The 18008-nt window shown below is 43.9% G+C and overlaps 1 protein-coding gene across 6 annotated transcripts in view; it reads right to left on the reverse strand.

The window, feature by feature from the left end:
* kif21a (kinesin family member 21A) overlaps positions 1 to 18008 on the reverse strand; it is a 63173-nt gene that overhangs the window by 3945 nt on the left and 41220 nt on the right. For 2 of the 6 annotated variants that reach the window (XM_071416040.1, XM_071416042.1), the window contains 8 exons: positions 16941 to 16961; positions 16062 to 16119; positions 15915 to 15969; positions 10639 to 10850; positions 9715 to 9837; positions 968 to 1104; positions 691 to 865; positions 280 to 444 (listed from right to left, as the gene is read on the reverse strand). In XM_071416040.1, coding sequence (XP_071272141.1) covers positions 280 to 444; positions 691 to 865; positions 968 to 1104; positions 9715 to 9837; positions 10639 to 10850; positions 15915 to 15969; positions 16062 to 16119; positions 16941 to 16961 — 946 coding nt within the window. The remainder of the gene's footprint in view (positions 1 to 279; positions 445 to 690; positions 866 to 967; positions 1105 to 9714; positions 9838 to 10638; positions 10851 to 15914; positions 15970 to 16061; positions 16120 to 16940; positions 16962 to 18008) is intronic. The other 4 variants (XM_071416041.1, XM_071416044.1, XM_071416045.1 and 1 more) reach the window with 2 other exon arrangements.

Below are 18008 nucleotides of genomic sequence, written 5' to 3' on the forward strand. Positions count from 1 at the left end.
AGAGAGAAAATATTGGGATTTAATATGATAGCAAATCTTCTGAGATGCATTGCGTTACTGCAAGAAAGACAACTTGGAATGACAACACTCACTGAGAGAACAGGTACAAGCTCTACCACAGATCAGCAAGGGAATCGACATTCAATACAAGCAGTAGCCTCTAGATCTATCATAGATCTGCACATTATAGTAGTGAGAAAGAGAGAATTGTTCTGAAGACAGAGCCCTTTTCTGGACTTCGCTCTGACAAAATGACTGCCATGCTGTGCCATAGCGTACCTTCCTACGTCCCAGACTCTGACAGAGTTGCCGGCGGCGGCGTACAGGACAGAGCCGCTGGGGTTGAGGGCAATCTGGTTGATCTGGTTCTCTCCTGCCGGGATGGTGACAGTCCGGTTGGTGCTGGACGCACAGGCATCGCCAGGAGTCACCTGACCAGAAGACCTGTAGAATATGATGATTCTGTTAAACACTTCATTCTATCCGGCAAAAGACCTACAAATCCAGGTAGATCTTCAAGTTAATTAATCCCAGATTGTCTGTATTTATTAACAACAGGTGTAACACTTGCACTGGTGTTATGATTGAGTCAAGTTAATCATATACTGGTGCTACAGATGTCATATTGTGTAGCCTGTCCCCCCAAAAATTGTTATGGTGTTGACACGGTTTCTGTTTCTTGACACTCACGTGAGGGTGCGGATGCACTTGGCTGAGTCTCGGATGTCCCAGACCTTGATGTAGGAGGTGGAGACGGTGAAGACCAGGCTGGAGCTGTATCGGACTGACACTACATTGTTGTGGTGACCCGCCAGGGACATGATCTCCTGACCCGTCACCAGGTTCCACACCTTACACGTACGGTCTGGAAGGATAACAACAAGACATGAGACATTATTGATCTGTGATCAATTATAGTGATCCGCTGATGAAGGTGAGTGAGGAAGAGAAGTGGACAGAGTCTGACCTTTGGAGCCGGTGAAGAGGAGGTCATCAGTAGAGTCAACACACAACACCGCTTTAGTGTGACCCTCAGCCACGTGGACACACTGTAGTGTTGCTGACCGACTGCCCTTTGAAGAGGGCACTGGGTTGATTACCCCTCTAGAGAGGAAGAAACCACACACACACACACACACACAGGTATTGAGATGTCAATAGCAGGGTCAGAGAAAATGGTAACCGGTTTCCGCCTACCACTGCAGGCACACATTTACATGCCAGTTAGCAACATGCTGCAAATCAAAGTAAAAAACTAAGTACCCAAAGTGACAAGAACGGTCAGGCTAACAAGAGCTGAACGGAACCATACAAAGTACATCAACACACTGCCTAAGACACGGGGCAGACAAGTAGATATTGGTGGCGTAACTGGCAGAGATTTTCAATAGAGCTCAAAGTAACATTTTGTTCTCCATATAAACACAATCCTTCTACAATGACAGTACTTTCACTTGAAACTTTAATTCTTGTTCTTGAATAAAAGTTGTTGGGTGACAACAAAAACAAGTCATTGTGCAGATAGGGACACACCAGATAAAGCGCACCGTGTGACTGTGTAAGAAAATGACATAGGTGGAGACTTCATCCACAGTATGTGAACAGAAGGAAAATAGATAATTGGAAAGGAAATCTGAGGAAAATGATTAATAAATTCTACCAACACATGTCCTGTGCTACACGTGGATAGAAGACACTTGATCATTGTTACTCTCCCTTCCGGGACGGCTATAAGGCCCTCCCCCGCCTCCCCTTCGGCAAATCAGAACACGCCTCCATTCTGCTCTTCCAGAAACTTAAACAGGAAGCACCCATGGTAAGGACTGTTCAAAGCTGGTCTGACCAATCAGAATCTATGCTACAGCTCAGCCTTCAACACAATAGTGCCGTCCAAGATCATCACTAAGTTCAGGACCCTTTGTCTGAACCCCTCTCTGCACAACTGGGTCCTGGACTTCCTGACGAGGCGACCCCAGGTGGTGAAGGTAGGCAACAACACCTCAGCCACGCTGATCCTCAACACACGCAGATCCTCAACACAAGGACCCCACAGGGGTGCGTGCTCAGCCCCCTCCTGTACACCCTGTTCATCCAACTCAATCATCAAGTTTGTTGATGACAACAGCGGTAGGCCTGATTACTAACAATGACGACACAGCCTACAGGGAGGAGGTGAGGGCCCTGGCTGAGTGGTGCCAGGAAAAGAATCTCTCCCTCAACGTCAACAAAACGAAGGAGTTGAGCACACCTCCATCCACATCCTGCAACATCATTTTGTTGAAATGTAATTTGATCTGAGAAATTAAGCTAATCGATTACTCACTTTATATGTACATACTGTATTCTGGACATAGCTCATCCCATATAACTACTGCTGTACATACTGTATTCTCCACATAGCTCACCCTATATAACTACTGCTGTACATACTGTATTCTCCACATAGCTCACCCTATATAACTACTGCTGTACATACTGTATTCTGGACATAGCTCATCCGAAATAACTACTGCTGTACATACTGTATTCTCCACATAGCTCATCCTATATAACTACTGCTGTACATACTGTATTCTCCACATAGCTCATCCTATATAACTACTGCTGTACATACAGTATTATGGACATAGCTCATCCTATATAACTACTGCTGTACATACAGTATTCTGGACATAGCTCATCCGAAATAACTACTGCTGTACATACTGTATTCTGGACATAGCTCATCCCATATAACTACTGCTGTACATACTGGATTCTCCACATAGCTCATCCTATATAACTACTGCTGTACATACTGTATTCTGGACATAGCTCATCCTATATAACTACTGCTGTACATACAGTATTCTGGACATAGCTCATCCTATATAACTACTGCTGTACATACTGTATTCTGGACATAGCTCATCCTATATAACTACTGCTGTACATACAGTATTCTGGACATAGCTCATCCTATATAACTACTGCTGTACATACTGTATTCTGGACATAGCTCATCCTATATAACTACTGCTGTACATACAGTATTCTGGACATAGCTCATCCTATATAACTACTGCTGTACATACTGTATTCTGGACATAGCTCATCCTATATAACTACTGCTGTACATACTGTATTCTCCACATAGCTCATCCTATATAACTACTGCTGTACATACAGTATTCTGGACATAGCTCCTCCTATATAACTACTGCTGTACATACTGCATTCTGGACATAGCTCACCCTATATAACTACTGCTGTACATAATGTATTCTGGACATAGCTCATCCTATATAACTACTGCTGTACATACTGCATTCTGGACATAGCTCATCCTATATAATTACTGCTGTACATAATGTATTCTCCACATAGCTCATCCTATATAACTACTGCTGTACATACAGTATTCTCCACATAGCTCATCCCATATAACTACTGCTGTACATCCTATATAACTACTGCTGTACATACAGTATTCTGGACATAGCCCATCCTATATAACTACTGCTGTACATACTGTATTTTCCCTACTTATATATTGTCCATACACACACACACACCACATAGCATTTTGTTGCACCTGCTTTAACATCTGCTAATCTGTGTATGAGACAAATACATTTTGATTTGATTGAAATGTTCAATTATCCCTTGTGGGTGTGGGAAATGGAAGGTGATCTAGAACAGGACAGGGGAATTCTGTGGACAATAAAGTTTTCTCAAATCTAAATCTTGCTAGAGGAGAGGTGACACAGTGTCATGAGTGGTTTAGATGTAGCTCCTAATGTGCAGTTGAGAGAGAGAGAGCTCATCAATCCCAATATCATAGCCTACCTAATGTATGCAGCATACCTGTAAACAATAGATGTGATTGGTCATTTGACTGCCAAGGCCTCCTTGCTCATAACATTTGTTGTATAGACTATAACTAACTTTTTGAACTAAAAGTAATGGTTATTACTTATACAATGCGTATAACTTAACTATAAATGTATGCTTATTACTTATAACTTACAGTGCTGTGAAAAAGTATTTGCCCCGTTCCTGATTTCTTATTTTTTTGCACATTTGTCACAATGTTTCAGATCATCAAACAAATTTTAATATTACACAAAGATAACACAAAATGCAGTTAAGTGATGATTTTATTTATTAAGGGGAAAAAGCTATCCAAACCTTCATGGCCCTATGTGATAAAGTAATTGTCCCCTAAACCTAATAACTGGTTGTGCCACCCTCAGCAGCAACAACTGCAATCAAATGTTTGCGATAACTGGCAAGGAGTCTTTCACATCGCTGTGGAGGAATTTTGGCCCACTCTTCTTTGCAGAATTGTTTCAATTCAGACACATTGGAGTGTTTTTGAGCATGAACCGCCTTTTTAAGGTCACGCCACAGCATCTCAATCAGATTCAAGTCCGGACTTTGACTAGGCCACTCCAAAACCTTTATTTTTTTATGCCATTCAGAGGTGGACTTGCTGGTGTGTTTTGGATCATTGTCCTGCTGCAGAACCCAAGTGCACTTCAGCTTGAGGTCACGAACTGATGGCCGAACATTCTCCTTCAGGATCTTTTGGTAGAGAGCAGAATTCATGGTTCCATCAATCACAGCAAGTCGTCCAGGTCCTGAAGCAGCAAAGCAGCCCCAGACCATCACACTACTACCACCATATTTGACTGTTGGTATGATGTTCTTTATCTGAAATGCTGTGTTACTTTTACGCCAGATGTAACTGGACGCACACCTTCCAAAAAGTTCAACTTTTGTCTCGTCAGTCCACAGAATATTTTCCCAAAAGTCTTGGGGATCATCAAGATGTTTTTTTGCCAGAAGTGAGACGAGCCTTTGTTATTTTTGGTCAGCAGCGGTTTTCGCCTTGGAACTCTGCCATGGGTACCATTTTTGCCCAGTCTCTTTCTTATGGTTGAGTCATGAACACTGACCTTAACTGAGGCAAGTGAGGGCTGCCGTTCTTAAGATGTTGTTGTGGGTTCTTTTGTGACCTCTTGGATGAGTCGTCGCTGCGCTCTTGGGGTAATTTTGGTAGACCGGCCACTCCTGGGAAGGTTCACCACTGTTCCAAATTTTTCCCATTTGTGAATAATGGCTCTCACCGTGGTTCGCTGGAGTCCCAAAACTTTAGAAATAGCTTTGTAACCCTTTCCAGACTGATAGATGTCAATTACTTTGTTTGTTTGTTCCTGAATTTCTTTGGATCGTGGCATGATGTCTTGCATTTTGAGATCTTTTGGCCTACTTCACTTTGTCAGACAGGTTCTATTTAAGTGATTTCTTGATTCACAGGTCTGGCAGTAATCAGGTCCGGGTGTGGCTAGTGAAATTGAACTCAGCTTTCCCAAAAATTTGATTAACCAGTAAATTCATGATTTAACAAGGGGGAGGAATTACTTTGTCACATAGGGCCATGAAGGTTCGGATCATTTTATTTATTAAGGGAAAAAGGCTATCACTTAACTGCATTTTGTGTTTACTTGGGTTATCTTTGTGTAATATTAAAATTAGTTTGATGATCTGAAACATTTAAGTGTGACAAATGTGCAAAAACATAAGACATCAGGAAGGGGGCAAATACTTTTTCACAGCACTGTATGTCTTCCTCTTACTTATCCTGCGGTCTGTCTGCTCTCTCCAGACACCCTGTCAGACGTACAAATACGTTGCCTTGGCTACGAGGGCGGGTGGAAGGGGAGGATGGGGGAGACGGGGTGCTGGCGTCCGAGTTCCTCGTCTCACAGCTGGTACAATGGACAAGGAGGCTGAGGCTCAGTTTACATACATAAGCAGAGGACAAGTCAGTTGCCTTTGAACTGAGTGTGTACAGTGTACAAGATCTCTCTCACACACACACACACACACACACACACCCCAGTGGAAATGCGCATTCATGGACGCACACACATACACTACCGGTCCAAAGTTATTTTTTTTATGACTATTTTCTTCATTGCAGAATAATAGTGAAGACATCAAAACTATGAAATAACACATACAAAATCATGTAGTAACCAAAAAAAGTGTTAAACAAATCAAAATATATTTTATATTTGAGATTCTTCAAATAGCCACCCTTTGCCTTGATGACAGCTTTGCACACTCTTGGCATTCTCTCAACCAGCTTCATGAGGTAGTCACTTGGAATGCATTGCAATTAACAGGTGTGCCTTCTTAAAAGGTAATTTGTGGAAATTATTTCCTTCTTAATGTGTTTGAGCCATTCAGTTGTGATGTGACAAGGTATACAGAAGATAGCCCTATTTGGTAAAAGACCAAGTACATATTATGGCAAGAACAGCTCAAATAAGAAAAGAGAAACAGCAGTCCATCATTACTTTAAGACATGAAGGTCAGTCAATACAGAACATTTCAAGAACTTTGAAAGTTTCTTCAAGTGCAGTTGCAAAAACCATCAAGTGCCATGATGAAACTGGGAGGACTGCCACAGGAATGGAAAACCCAGAGTTGCCCCTGCTGCAGAAGATAAGTTCATTAGAGTTACCAGCCTCAGAAATTGCAGCCCAAATAAATGCTTCACAGTAACAGACACATCTCAATATTGACTGTTCAGAGAAGACTGTGTGAATCAGGCCTTCATGGTCAAATTGCTGCAAAATAACCACTACTAAAGGACACCAATAATAAGAAGAGACTTGCTTGGGCCAAGAAACACGAGCAATGGACATTAGACCGGTGGAAATTTGTGCTTTGGTTCTGGAGAACAAATTGGAGATTTTTGTGTTATGGTGTGGGTGTTATGGTGTTATGGTGTGGGGGTGCTTTGCTGGTGACACTGTCTGTGATTTATTTAGAATTCACAGCATTCTGCAGTGGTACACCATCCCATCTGGTTTGTACTTAGTGGGACTATCATTTGTTTTTTTCAACAGGACAATGACGCAACACATCTCCAGGCTGTGTAAGGGGTATTTTACCAAGAAGGAGAGTGATGGAGTGCTGCATCAGATGACCTGGCCTCCACAATCCCCCGACCTCAACCAAATTGAGATTGTTTGGAGTAAGTCGGCACACAGACTTAAGGAAAACCAGCCAACAAGCATTTGTGGGAACTCCTTACAACTGTTGGAAAAGCATTCCAGGTGAAGCTGGTTGAGAGAATGCCAAGAGTGTGTAAAGCTGTCATCAAGGCAAAGGGTGGCTATTTGAAGAATCTCAAATATAGCATATATATATATATATACACTGCTCAAAAAAATAAAGGGAACACTTAAACAACACAATGTAACTCCAAGTCAATCACACTTCTGTGAAATCAAACTGTCCACTTAGGAAGCAACACTGATTGACAATAAATTTCACATGCTGTTGTGCAAATGGAATAGACAACAGGTGGAAATTATAGGCAATTAGCAAGACACCCCCAATAAAGGAGTGGTTCTGCAGGTGGTGACCACAGACCACTTCTCAGTTCCTATGCTTCCTGGCTGATGTTTTGGTCACTTTTGAATGCTGGCGGTGCTTTCACTCTAGTGGTAGCATGAGACGGAGTCTACAACCCACACAAGTGGCTCAGGTAGTGCAGCTCATCCAGGATGGCACATCAATGCGAGCTGTGGCAAGAAGGTTTGCTGTGTCTGTCAGCGTAGTGTCCAGAGCATGGAGTCGCTACCAAGAGACAGGCCAGTACATCAGGAGACGTGGAGGAGGCCGTAGGAGGGCAACAACCCAGCAGCAGGACCGCTACCTCCGCCTTTGTGCAAGAAGGAGCAGGAGGAGCACTGCTAGAGCCCTGCAAAATGACCTCCAGCAGGCCACAAATGTGCATGTGTCTGCTCAAACGGTCAGAAACAGACTCCATGAGGGTGGTATGAGGGCCCGACGTCCACAGGTGGGGGTTGTGCTTACAGCCCAACACCGTGCAGGACGTTTGGCATTTGCCAGAGAACACCAAGATTGGCAAATTCGCCACTGGCGCCCTGTGCTCTTCACAGATGAAAGCAGGTTCACACTGAGCACGTGACAGACGTGACAGTCTGGAGACGCCGTGGAGAACGTTCTGCTGCCTGCAACATCCTCCAACATGACCGGTTTGGCGGTGGGTCAGTCATGGTGTGGGGTGGCATTTCTTTGGGGGGCCGCACAGCCCTCCATGGGCTCGCCAGAGGTAGCCTGACTGCCATTAGGTACCGAGATGAGATCCTCAGACCCCTTGTGAGACCATATGCTGGTGCGGTTGGCCCTGGGTTCCTCCTAATGCAAGAAAATGCTAGACCTCATGTGGCTGGAGTGTGTCAGCAGTTCCTGCAAGAGGAAGGCATTGATGCTATGGACTGGCCCGCCCGTTCCCCAGACCTGAATCCAATTGAGCACATCTGGGACATCATGTCTCGCTCCATCCACCATCCACGCCACGTTGCACCACAGACTTTCCAGGAGTTGGCGGATGCTTTAGTCCAGGTCTGGGAGGAGATCCCTCAGGAGACCATCCGCAACCTCATCAGGAGCATGCCCAGGCGTTGTAGGGAGGTCATACAGACACGTGGAGGCCACACACACTACTGAGCCTCATTTTGACTTGTTTTAAGGACATTACATCAAAGTTGGATCAGCCTGTAGTGTGGTTTTCCACTTTAATTTTGAGTGTGACTCCAAATCCAGACCTCCATGGGTTGATAAATTAGATTTCCATCGATAATTTTTGTGTGATTTTGTTGTCAGCACATTCAACTATGTAAAGAAAAAAGTATTTAATAAGAATAGTTCATTCATTCAGATCTAGGATGTGTTATTTTAGTGTTCCCTTTATTTTTTTGAGCAGTATATATATATATATATATATATATATATATATAATATAGCATAACACTTTTTTGGTTACTACATGATTCCATATGTGTTATTTCATAGTTTTGATGTCTTCACTATTATTCTACAATGTGTAAAAAATAAAGAAAAACCCTTGAATAAGTAGGTGTTCTAAAACTTTTGACCAGTAGTGTACCTCAGACAGTACAGGCTAAAATAAATAAACATCTTTCATTGTTGGAAGCTATCCCCTTATGTCTTCTCTGGAACCCTTCTTATTCACTTCCTTTTAGAACGCTTTTAAAACACAGGAGGCTCTGCGCTCATTTCTCAGACTCAGCACAAGTCTTTTCACGTTTGGTCGAAGAACATTGAGTTGTGCACGCTCATCACCTGGGGTCCTGAGAACTGATCGGGAAAGACCGTTTGTTCACTCAGGGTTTGAATCAAAATGGAAACAGCTTTCAACATGGTTCCCCTCACCCCGACCTTTAGCTTTTTAGATTACATCCACTTCAAAGTGTTTGAGAGGAACAGCTGGCTTTCGCTGCAATGACAATATATAGGATTTATATATCGTATTTGCCAAATTTGCATTAGAGGGTTTGAAGAGGTTGAGAGGGCCAAGTTGAACACTGAATTAAAATGGAATACTAAAGAATCGCTTTGAGAAACAGAAGTTAATCATTTAATCTCATTCAAGAGGGATATAGGAACATATTTAGCTATATTTCCCAAGAGTAAGCTCATTACTTGACATTCAGTGCAGAACTTGGCAAGGTAAGTTTATAATCACACCAGGCAGATACTTGTTGATTAAGATACCACATGCTCCCTGAGATAGGAAATTAAGAAAAGGGAAAGGTGGATATCATGGTTTGTTGGGAAAAGATGTGCTTTTGGCCTCCAGCCACCAGAGCGTCGCTAGTCTCTTACTGTTTGATCTCCTTGACCTTAGCCGCCGCTTGTGCCCTGTCATAGGTCTTCCTGCGAGAGAGCGGCGAGGGCTCTGGAACTCTCTTTTCCGCCCCCGAGGAGGAGGCAGCTCTGGAGCCGGAACTAACATTTAGTTTGGTTGTTATTAGCAACGACATAAAACATAAGGAACAAAAAGGACAACAAGGATGTAAACAAAATAAGAAATAAAACAATATGGAGGCGGTGAGCATGCAGTACACACATAGCACACTGTTACCTGACATTCAGTCCCAATAAAGACGTCCTCCTTCACCAAGCTCGTGGTTCATCAGGACACTATGGTGTAGCATTATGGCTATACTCTATCACACTCAACTCAGTCCCCAGCTCCACATCTTACTAATTCAAGTCCCGCTAGAATTGGTTCTCAGCCAACACTCCAGCAACTCAGAGAAAAAGTATTGCTGCTCACGCCATAGAGAACTACTGTGCACTAACTGGCTAGCATTATTAACTCTTCGCGTTAAATGTTAAAAGATGAAGCTGTTATTATTGTGGAAAGTTAACATCGGGCTATTGCAGTTGGAGCATAACATCTAGTGAGAGAACATGAGACCTGCATGATCATACTGTACAAGCCTCATAATCATGATCATACTGTACAAGCCTCATAATCATGATCATACTGTACAAGCCTCATAATCATGTGCGTGTGTCTGTCTCTGTGTGTGCATGCATTTGTCTGTCTGTAGCATTAGTGTTATTTCTAAAGGGATACGTTTTGGTTTCTACTGGCCTGGGAAGGAGATTTACAATCCAATAGGGCAGGTTTAAAGACCATGTCAGGCAAAGTCAGGCAAAATGAAAACAGATTAAGCAGCAGTTCTATCAACATGCAGGAAGCAGCTGGTTAGCAGTCAGCACGAGCTGCCCCAGACTTACATGCTGCCCATCTTAGAGGTCAAGCCAGGAGAATGAGCCATAAAGTCTCTGTCCCTGACTGATGAGCCAATGGGTGTCTCAGGATCTCTGCCCTCTTCTGGTGTTTCAGCCAATGGGAGACAGGGGGAGGAGAAATCTCCGCTGGGCATGTCAGGGGCGGCGTCACTATTAGCGTAGAGCAACTCCATCTGAGTGGTGGTTCTTCTACGAGCCTGCGGGGGGGGGGGGGGGAAACACATTTACATTCAAGAAAACAACAAGCTTGGAAGAGGAAGACTAAACACACAAGACCTCACACACACGTCCCCATGAGGACAGTAAAACAAGACCTCACACACACGTCCCCATGAGGACAGTAAAACAAGACCTCACACACACGTCCCCATGAGGACAGTAAAACAAGACCTCACACACACGTCCCCATGAGGACAGTAAAACAAGACCTCACACACACGTCCCCATGAGGACAGTAAAACAAGACCTCACACACACGTCCCCATGAGGACAGTAAAACAAGACCTCACACACACGTCCCCATGAGGACAGTAAAACAAGACCTCACACACACGTCCCCATGAGGACAGTAAAACAAGACCTCACACACACACACACGTCCCCATGAGGACAGTAAAACAAGACCTCACACACGTCCCCATGAGGACAGTAAAACAAGACCTCACACACGTCCCCATGAGGACAGTAAAACAAGACCTCACACACACACACGTCCCCATGAGGACAGTAAAACAAGACCTCACACACACACACACACATCCCCATGAGGACAGTAAAACAAGACCTCACACACACACACATCCCCATGAGGACAGTAAAACAAGACCTCACACACACACACGTCCCCATGAGGACAGTAAAACAAGACCTCACACACACACACACACATCCCCATGAGGACAGTAAAACAAGACCTCACACACACACACACACACACGTCCCCATGAGGACAGTAAAACAAGACCTCACACATCCCCACGAGGACAGTAAAACAAGACCTCACACACACACACATCCCCACGAGGACAGTAAAACAAGACCTCACACACATCCCCACGAGGACAGTAAAACAAGACCACACACACACACACACACACACACACACACACGTCCCCATGAGGACAGTAAAACAAGACCTCACATGTCACCATGAGGACAGTAAAACAAGACCTCACACACACACTAACAGCTTACAGACGGTATGCAATTAAGGTCACAGTTACGAAAAAAGACGCCTTTCTACTGAGTCTGAAAAACACCAAAAATAAAGATGCCCAGGGTCCCTGTTCATCTGCGTAAACATGCCTTAGGCATGCTGCAAGGAGGCATGAGGACTGCAGATGTGGCCAGGACAATAAATTGCAATGTCTGTACTGTGAGAGGCCTAAGACAGCACTACAAGGAGACAGGACGGACAGCTGACCGTCCTCGCAGTGGCAGACCACGTGTAACAACACCTGCACAGGATCGGTACATCCGAACATCACACCTGCGGGACAGGTACAGGATGGCAACAACAACTGCCCGAGTTACACCACGAATGCACAATCCCTCCATCAGTGCTCAGACTGTCCGCAATAGGCTGAGGGAGGCTGGACTGAGGGCTTGTAGGCCTGTTGTAAGACATGTCCTCACCAGACATCATCGGCAACGTCGCCTATGGGCACAAACCCACCATCACTGGACCAGACAGGACTGGCAAAAAGTGCTCTTCACTGACAAGTCGAGGTTTTGTCTCACATGGGGTGATGGTCGGATTCGCGTTTATCGTCGAAGGAATGAGCTACACCGAGGCCTGTACTCTGGAGCGGGATCGATTTAGAGGTGGAGGGTCGGTCATGGTCTGGGGCGGTGTGTCACAGCATCATCGGACTGAGCTTGTTGTCATTGCAGGCAATCTCAACGCTGTGCGTTACAGGGAAGACAGCCTCCTCCCTCATGTGGTACCCTTCCTGCAGGCTCATCCTGACATGACCCTCCAGCATGACAATGCCACCAGCCATACTGCTCGTTCTGTGCGTGATTTCCTGCAAGACAGGAATGTCAGTGTTCTGCCATGGCCAACGAAGAGCCCGGATCTCAGGGACACATTATTCAATTTCTGTTAGTCACATGTCTGTGGAACTTGTTCAGTTTATGTCTCAGTTGTTGAATCTTGTTATGTTCATACATATATTTACAAATGTTTTGTTTGCTGAAAATAAACGCAGTTGACAGTGAGAGGACTTTCTTTTTTTACTGAGTTTATTATATTAACATTTTACTTTGTATTTAATGTTATAATATTATACACATTTATACTAATTTCTCATCCAGGTTGAGGATAGTGCATCTGCAGTGGACATATGTAGAATGAGCCAGAGCCAGGATACCACTGCCACTCCAATGTTGTAATATTTTAGGAGGCTGAAGTCAGGGGACCTAGATATGTTTTTTAGTTTCCACCTCCAACAAAAGTGTGAAAAGTCTGTGGTGCAGAAGGTTTTCTTTTGTAAAGATGGGACCAACAGGAAGTGGCTGTCATACAGTGAAGAGAACCATGCTTTATTCTGATTAATTTGTATGGCATTTGCAAAGCCAACAGAGAATAGCAGACTGGAAGCATATCCATCAGAGTGGAAGAGAATGAGAACAGCATTATGCATAGAGGTTATGCTGAGGCCTACTTTCTTATTAAGGTCCCCTAAAGTGAACATTGAGAGCCTGTTCATCGGCAGTCAGATGTCTGCTCATAGAGAGCAAGTGTGCAGAGGAAGGCAAGTGCTAGAGCGCATTATAGATGTTGTTAAAGTTATAAACAAGAGGAGTCTGAGCTACAGAGGCATGCAGTCTGAAGCAGCTTATACATTAGATGACAGCAGCATTGACCATGGCAACTTTTTAGAGATGATCATTCTGCTGGGAAAGTACGACCTGTGTATGAAAGAGCATCTCACTGCCTGCATAAAGAAAAAGCAAAAACTGCATGAGTCTGGGTCAAGAGGGGGCAGAGGCTCTGTAATCACTCTATCATCAAAGACTACCATCGATAACGTCATTACCACCATGCAACACACAATGCAGGCCACCATAGCAAGTGAAATCCAGGAAGCGGGTATGTTTTCAGTCCAGACTGACACTATGCAGGACATTACAACACAAGGTCAATGCTCTGTCATAGTCAGATATGTGACAAACATCATCCATGAGAGGCATCCACTGGACAATACTTTGTCCAGGTACTGAGTGAAGTACTGGAAAACATGAAGTTTGACATCAGCAAGTGCATTGTCAATTCCACTGACGGAGCCTCCAGTATGCAAGGCCAGTATAAAGGCTTCTCTGCCCTGCTCTCTGGAAAGTCCACTAATCAAGTGCGGTGCTATGCACACATTATTAACCTTGTTTTGGCAGACAAAAGAGAGTGTCTTGGCAAGTGGGTCACTCATTAACAACATAGCTGTGTTCTTCCGTGAATCATACCAGAGGATGAACATTTGGGAGAAGGAGAGCAAGGACCCAAGACACAGACGTCTTGCTCCAATTGGAGAGACACGCTGGTGGGCTAAAGACAGTGCCTTAAAGAAGGTCTTTGGAGCTTTTGGAAATCCAGATGAGGGTCTGTATGTTGATGTCCTTCTCACACTTTCAACCATACAAGATCAGAAAAACAACACTACTGCACGGGTCAAAGCACAAGGATACATTGAGGGGTTGCTGAAGTATGAAACAATACTTACAGCTCAGATACTCCTCAGAATATTTTAGGTCGCCTCACCAGTCTCAAAATATCTTCAAACAAGTGGAATGGACATTCTGTCTGCGCATCGTATGGTTGTGTCTACAGAGGAGCAGCTGAAAGGAATGGCAAGACATTTTGAAAAAGTCAAGGCAGCTGCAGACACATTTGTTCAGTGGGCCAACAGGAAGTTGCAGGAACGGGATGAGGAAACAGAGCTGGAGTTCTAAACCACTCTGCCAATGAAAAGGGCTGGAAAGAAGAAAACCATGCCTGGAGAGATGGCACAAGATGAGACTTTTACTGGGGCAGAGAGTGCATACAGGATTGGTGTCCATAATCAAATTCTGGATACAGTTATAGATAGCATCCATCGGCAATTTCTGAGTAATGGCACTTTGTATGCCGACATGACTCTTCTGGACCCTAAACACTTTAGTCAGCTAACATCCAGTGCCAGTGGCCTTCCACAGACAGCCCTTCAAGAACTAAGAAAATGTTTGATCAAATTTGACAGCAGAGCAACGGTGGCCAATTTACAGAGTGAGCTCTTGAGTCTGGCAGAACAGTGGACTAGGTTAAAACAATCGGGATTTGAAGAATACACAACCAGGACTATGGAGGATCATGGACCTGAAGGAAATGAAGATGAAGTGGAGATGGTGAACAAGAGCTGTTCATCTAGCAAGGGCTGTCTAGTGTGTCGCTACCGTATTCTTAGTCAGTACAACCTATTGACCGACGCATATCATTTCTTGGGCCTTGCTTACAAGTTCCTACTTATCCTGAAAGTAACCCAGGTAGCTTGCGAGCGGAGCTTCTCTACTCTGAAATGCATTAAGAGTAGGCTCAGGAGCACGCTATCAACAGCACCTGGAGGCTTTTATGCTCCTGGCTACTGAGCGAGATGTTTGAATGGCCCTGGACAGTGACCTGGTTATAGATGGCATTGCTGAGAGAAGTGAGCTGCTGCAGAAATTGATAATTTAAGGAGGTAGGAAATATGTTTATTTACATTTTATTCTATGACTTGCCTACTCCAGTCTTTTAACCAACACATTTCTCCCTGTATTATTTATTTTACTGGTCAGATGGTTCCAGAGATTCTTGCCACCTTGCTGCCAGTGCCATTATGCCAATATGTGCTCCTTCTAGCCAGCCTCCTCCTAGGAGCAACACATTCCCCTTGTTCTATTTTACTAAAGTTATTGTTATAAATATTGTTCAGTAATATTGTTGAGATGAAGTGTGACGTGGGTTGTGGTGTATCGCTGGGGGGGTTTTGGTGGGCCGGTCTGAGTCAAAAAGTCCAGGGCCATTTTTCATTCCCAGTCCATCCCTGCCTACAAGGATAGTAAAACAAGACCACACACACACACACACACACACACACACACACACACACACACACACACACACACACACACACACACACACACACACACACACACACACACACACACACACACACACACACACACACACACACACACACACACCACCACGAGGACAGTAAAACACACTAACAGGCTGATAATAGTACCTTGCTCCTTGTTTTGGTCTCTCCACAGAGTTTCATTAGATCTGATGCCAGGGAGCTGGAACGAGGAAGTGGAACACATGAGTTACCAGAAAACTATAAGTCAAATGTAAACTAATTACATTTTTTGGTCATTTGAGTGATACTGACTGTCCGTCTGTTGCAGGACTCTGGGCAGATTCGTCACTGCTGCTGTCATCCCCGTTCTCTGTGAAATTAAAGGACCAAAAACATCAGTTGTACTGTATGTCAGAACCAAACAACATCCATAGGCAAGAATTATTCTTTGTGTGTTATGACTAAATAACAACAAACTTAAGTTGGTTTACTTTTGAAGTTCTGTCTAGTAGTCCAAATACCTGCCCATTGTCCAACCAAACACGGAACAAGGGTAAAACCTTTTATTGAACAAAAGGTTATGCTAGTACTGTGTTGGCTACAAACAGATGTTAACAATATGTGGTTTAGATTATTGAACAAGGTAGATGTGATGATAATGGACAAGGAGAAGAAGCAGATGATGTCAGTGCAGCGCCATGCCGTTTTATACAAGTTGCTTGAAAAGACCTGAAAAGAACTGGTCCTTGTCCAGTCACTGAGATGGAAGCGTTGACAGGACTCAGGGGTTGAAAGGGTGAGAGGGTAAAGAGAGGTCAGGTGTGAGGGGCTATGAGAGATCACCAAGGTTGGAATCATTAGTCCGACTGTCAGTATGGTTTGCCTACAGGGTCCAACTGAGACAAACTTCCTGGTTCTACCTGTGAAGGGCGGGGTCCTCTGAAGATACAGGTACAGTAGTTATATTAGCAGGTGCTACACTATTTGGCATGGTGGCTGTAACACACTGGGAGAGGGGTTCTTTCACATTGACAGGAAGAGGAGGGTCAGCTGACAGATGGAGGGAGGCCTGAAGACATTACACCTCATGCACCTGCTCATGTTATGTTGCTGAGTTAGTTTCCAGGAGGGGACCCATGCATTCATATAAACATATATATAGAGCGAGAGAGTCTGGTGTCTGTTACTTACCCACTGGCATGTTACCTAGCTCTGTATACATTAAGGCACCATGGGCAGGGGAACAGAAAAAAGGCAACACATAAATCAAAAACACATTCATTCATTCCCCCATAAATCAAAAACACATTCATTCATCCCCCCATAAATCAAAAACACATTCATTCATCCCCCCATAAATCAAAAACACATTCATTCATCCCCCCATAAATCAAAAACACATGCATTCATCCCCCCATAATCAAAAACACATTCATTCATCCCCCCATAAATCAAAAACACATTCATTCATTCCCCCATAAATCAAAAACACATTCATTCATTCCCCCATAAATCAAAAACACATTCATTCATTCCCCCATAATCAAAAACACATTCATTCATTCCCCCATAATCAAAAACACATTCATTCATTCCCCCATAATCAAAAACACATTCATTCATTCCCCCATAATCAAAAACAAAAGAGAGCATATGAGTGCTCGGTCTACTGTTCAACAGTCAGGGCATCCTCCTCAACAGATACTGGTTCAATGGAACCAGAACAAAATGTCAACCCCGTAACAAAAAACATCTCTCTAAAACCATACAAACTATGGAACAAAAAGGTGAAAAACAGATGTGTTTTCATACTTGATAAATAATGGAACACAAAAACGACAGCGTCAGAGAGGCTTGCTTAGTCCAACTGACATTTGTGTGATTGCAACAATTTGTTGGGGTAACTTTTAAAAGCAGCATCTATTCAGCAATGAGCAACATCAACTCAAACAGGCCCAAATCATCATGCAGTAAACCATAGCCACCCATCCCTGGTTCTGGAGACCATCCCAACCAATCAGTGTGCTGACAAGGTGAACACAAACACGTAGGTACATTTCAATTCCTTTGCTTAGATACTTTGGTTGAGTTATTGCTTCAATCCTACATAATTAAATCGGGTGAGCCAGACCTGTTAGCACTGTGGGCTTGACCTCACGGACTGCCAGTGGCAAAGGCTGAGTAGGTCAGGGTCAAGGCCTTGGACTGAACTACAGGATGTAGGACCGTAATTTGAGCCAGTTCGCAACAGCAGGAAAA

Source organism: Salvelinus alpinus, chromosome 9, assembly GCF_045679555.1.
Source record: "Salvelinus alpinus chromosome 9, SLU_Salpinus.1, whole genome shotgun sequence".
NCBI classification, from domain to species: Eukaryota; Metazoa; Chordata; class Actinopteri; order Salmoniformes; family Salmonidae; genus Salvelinus; species Salvelinus alpinus.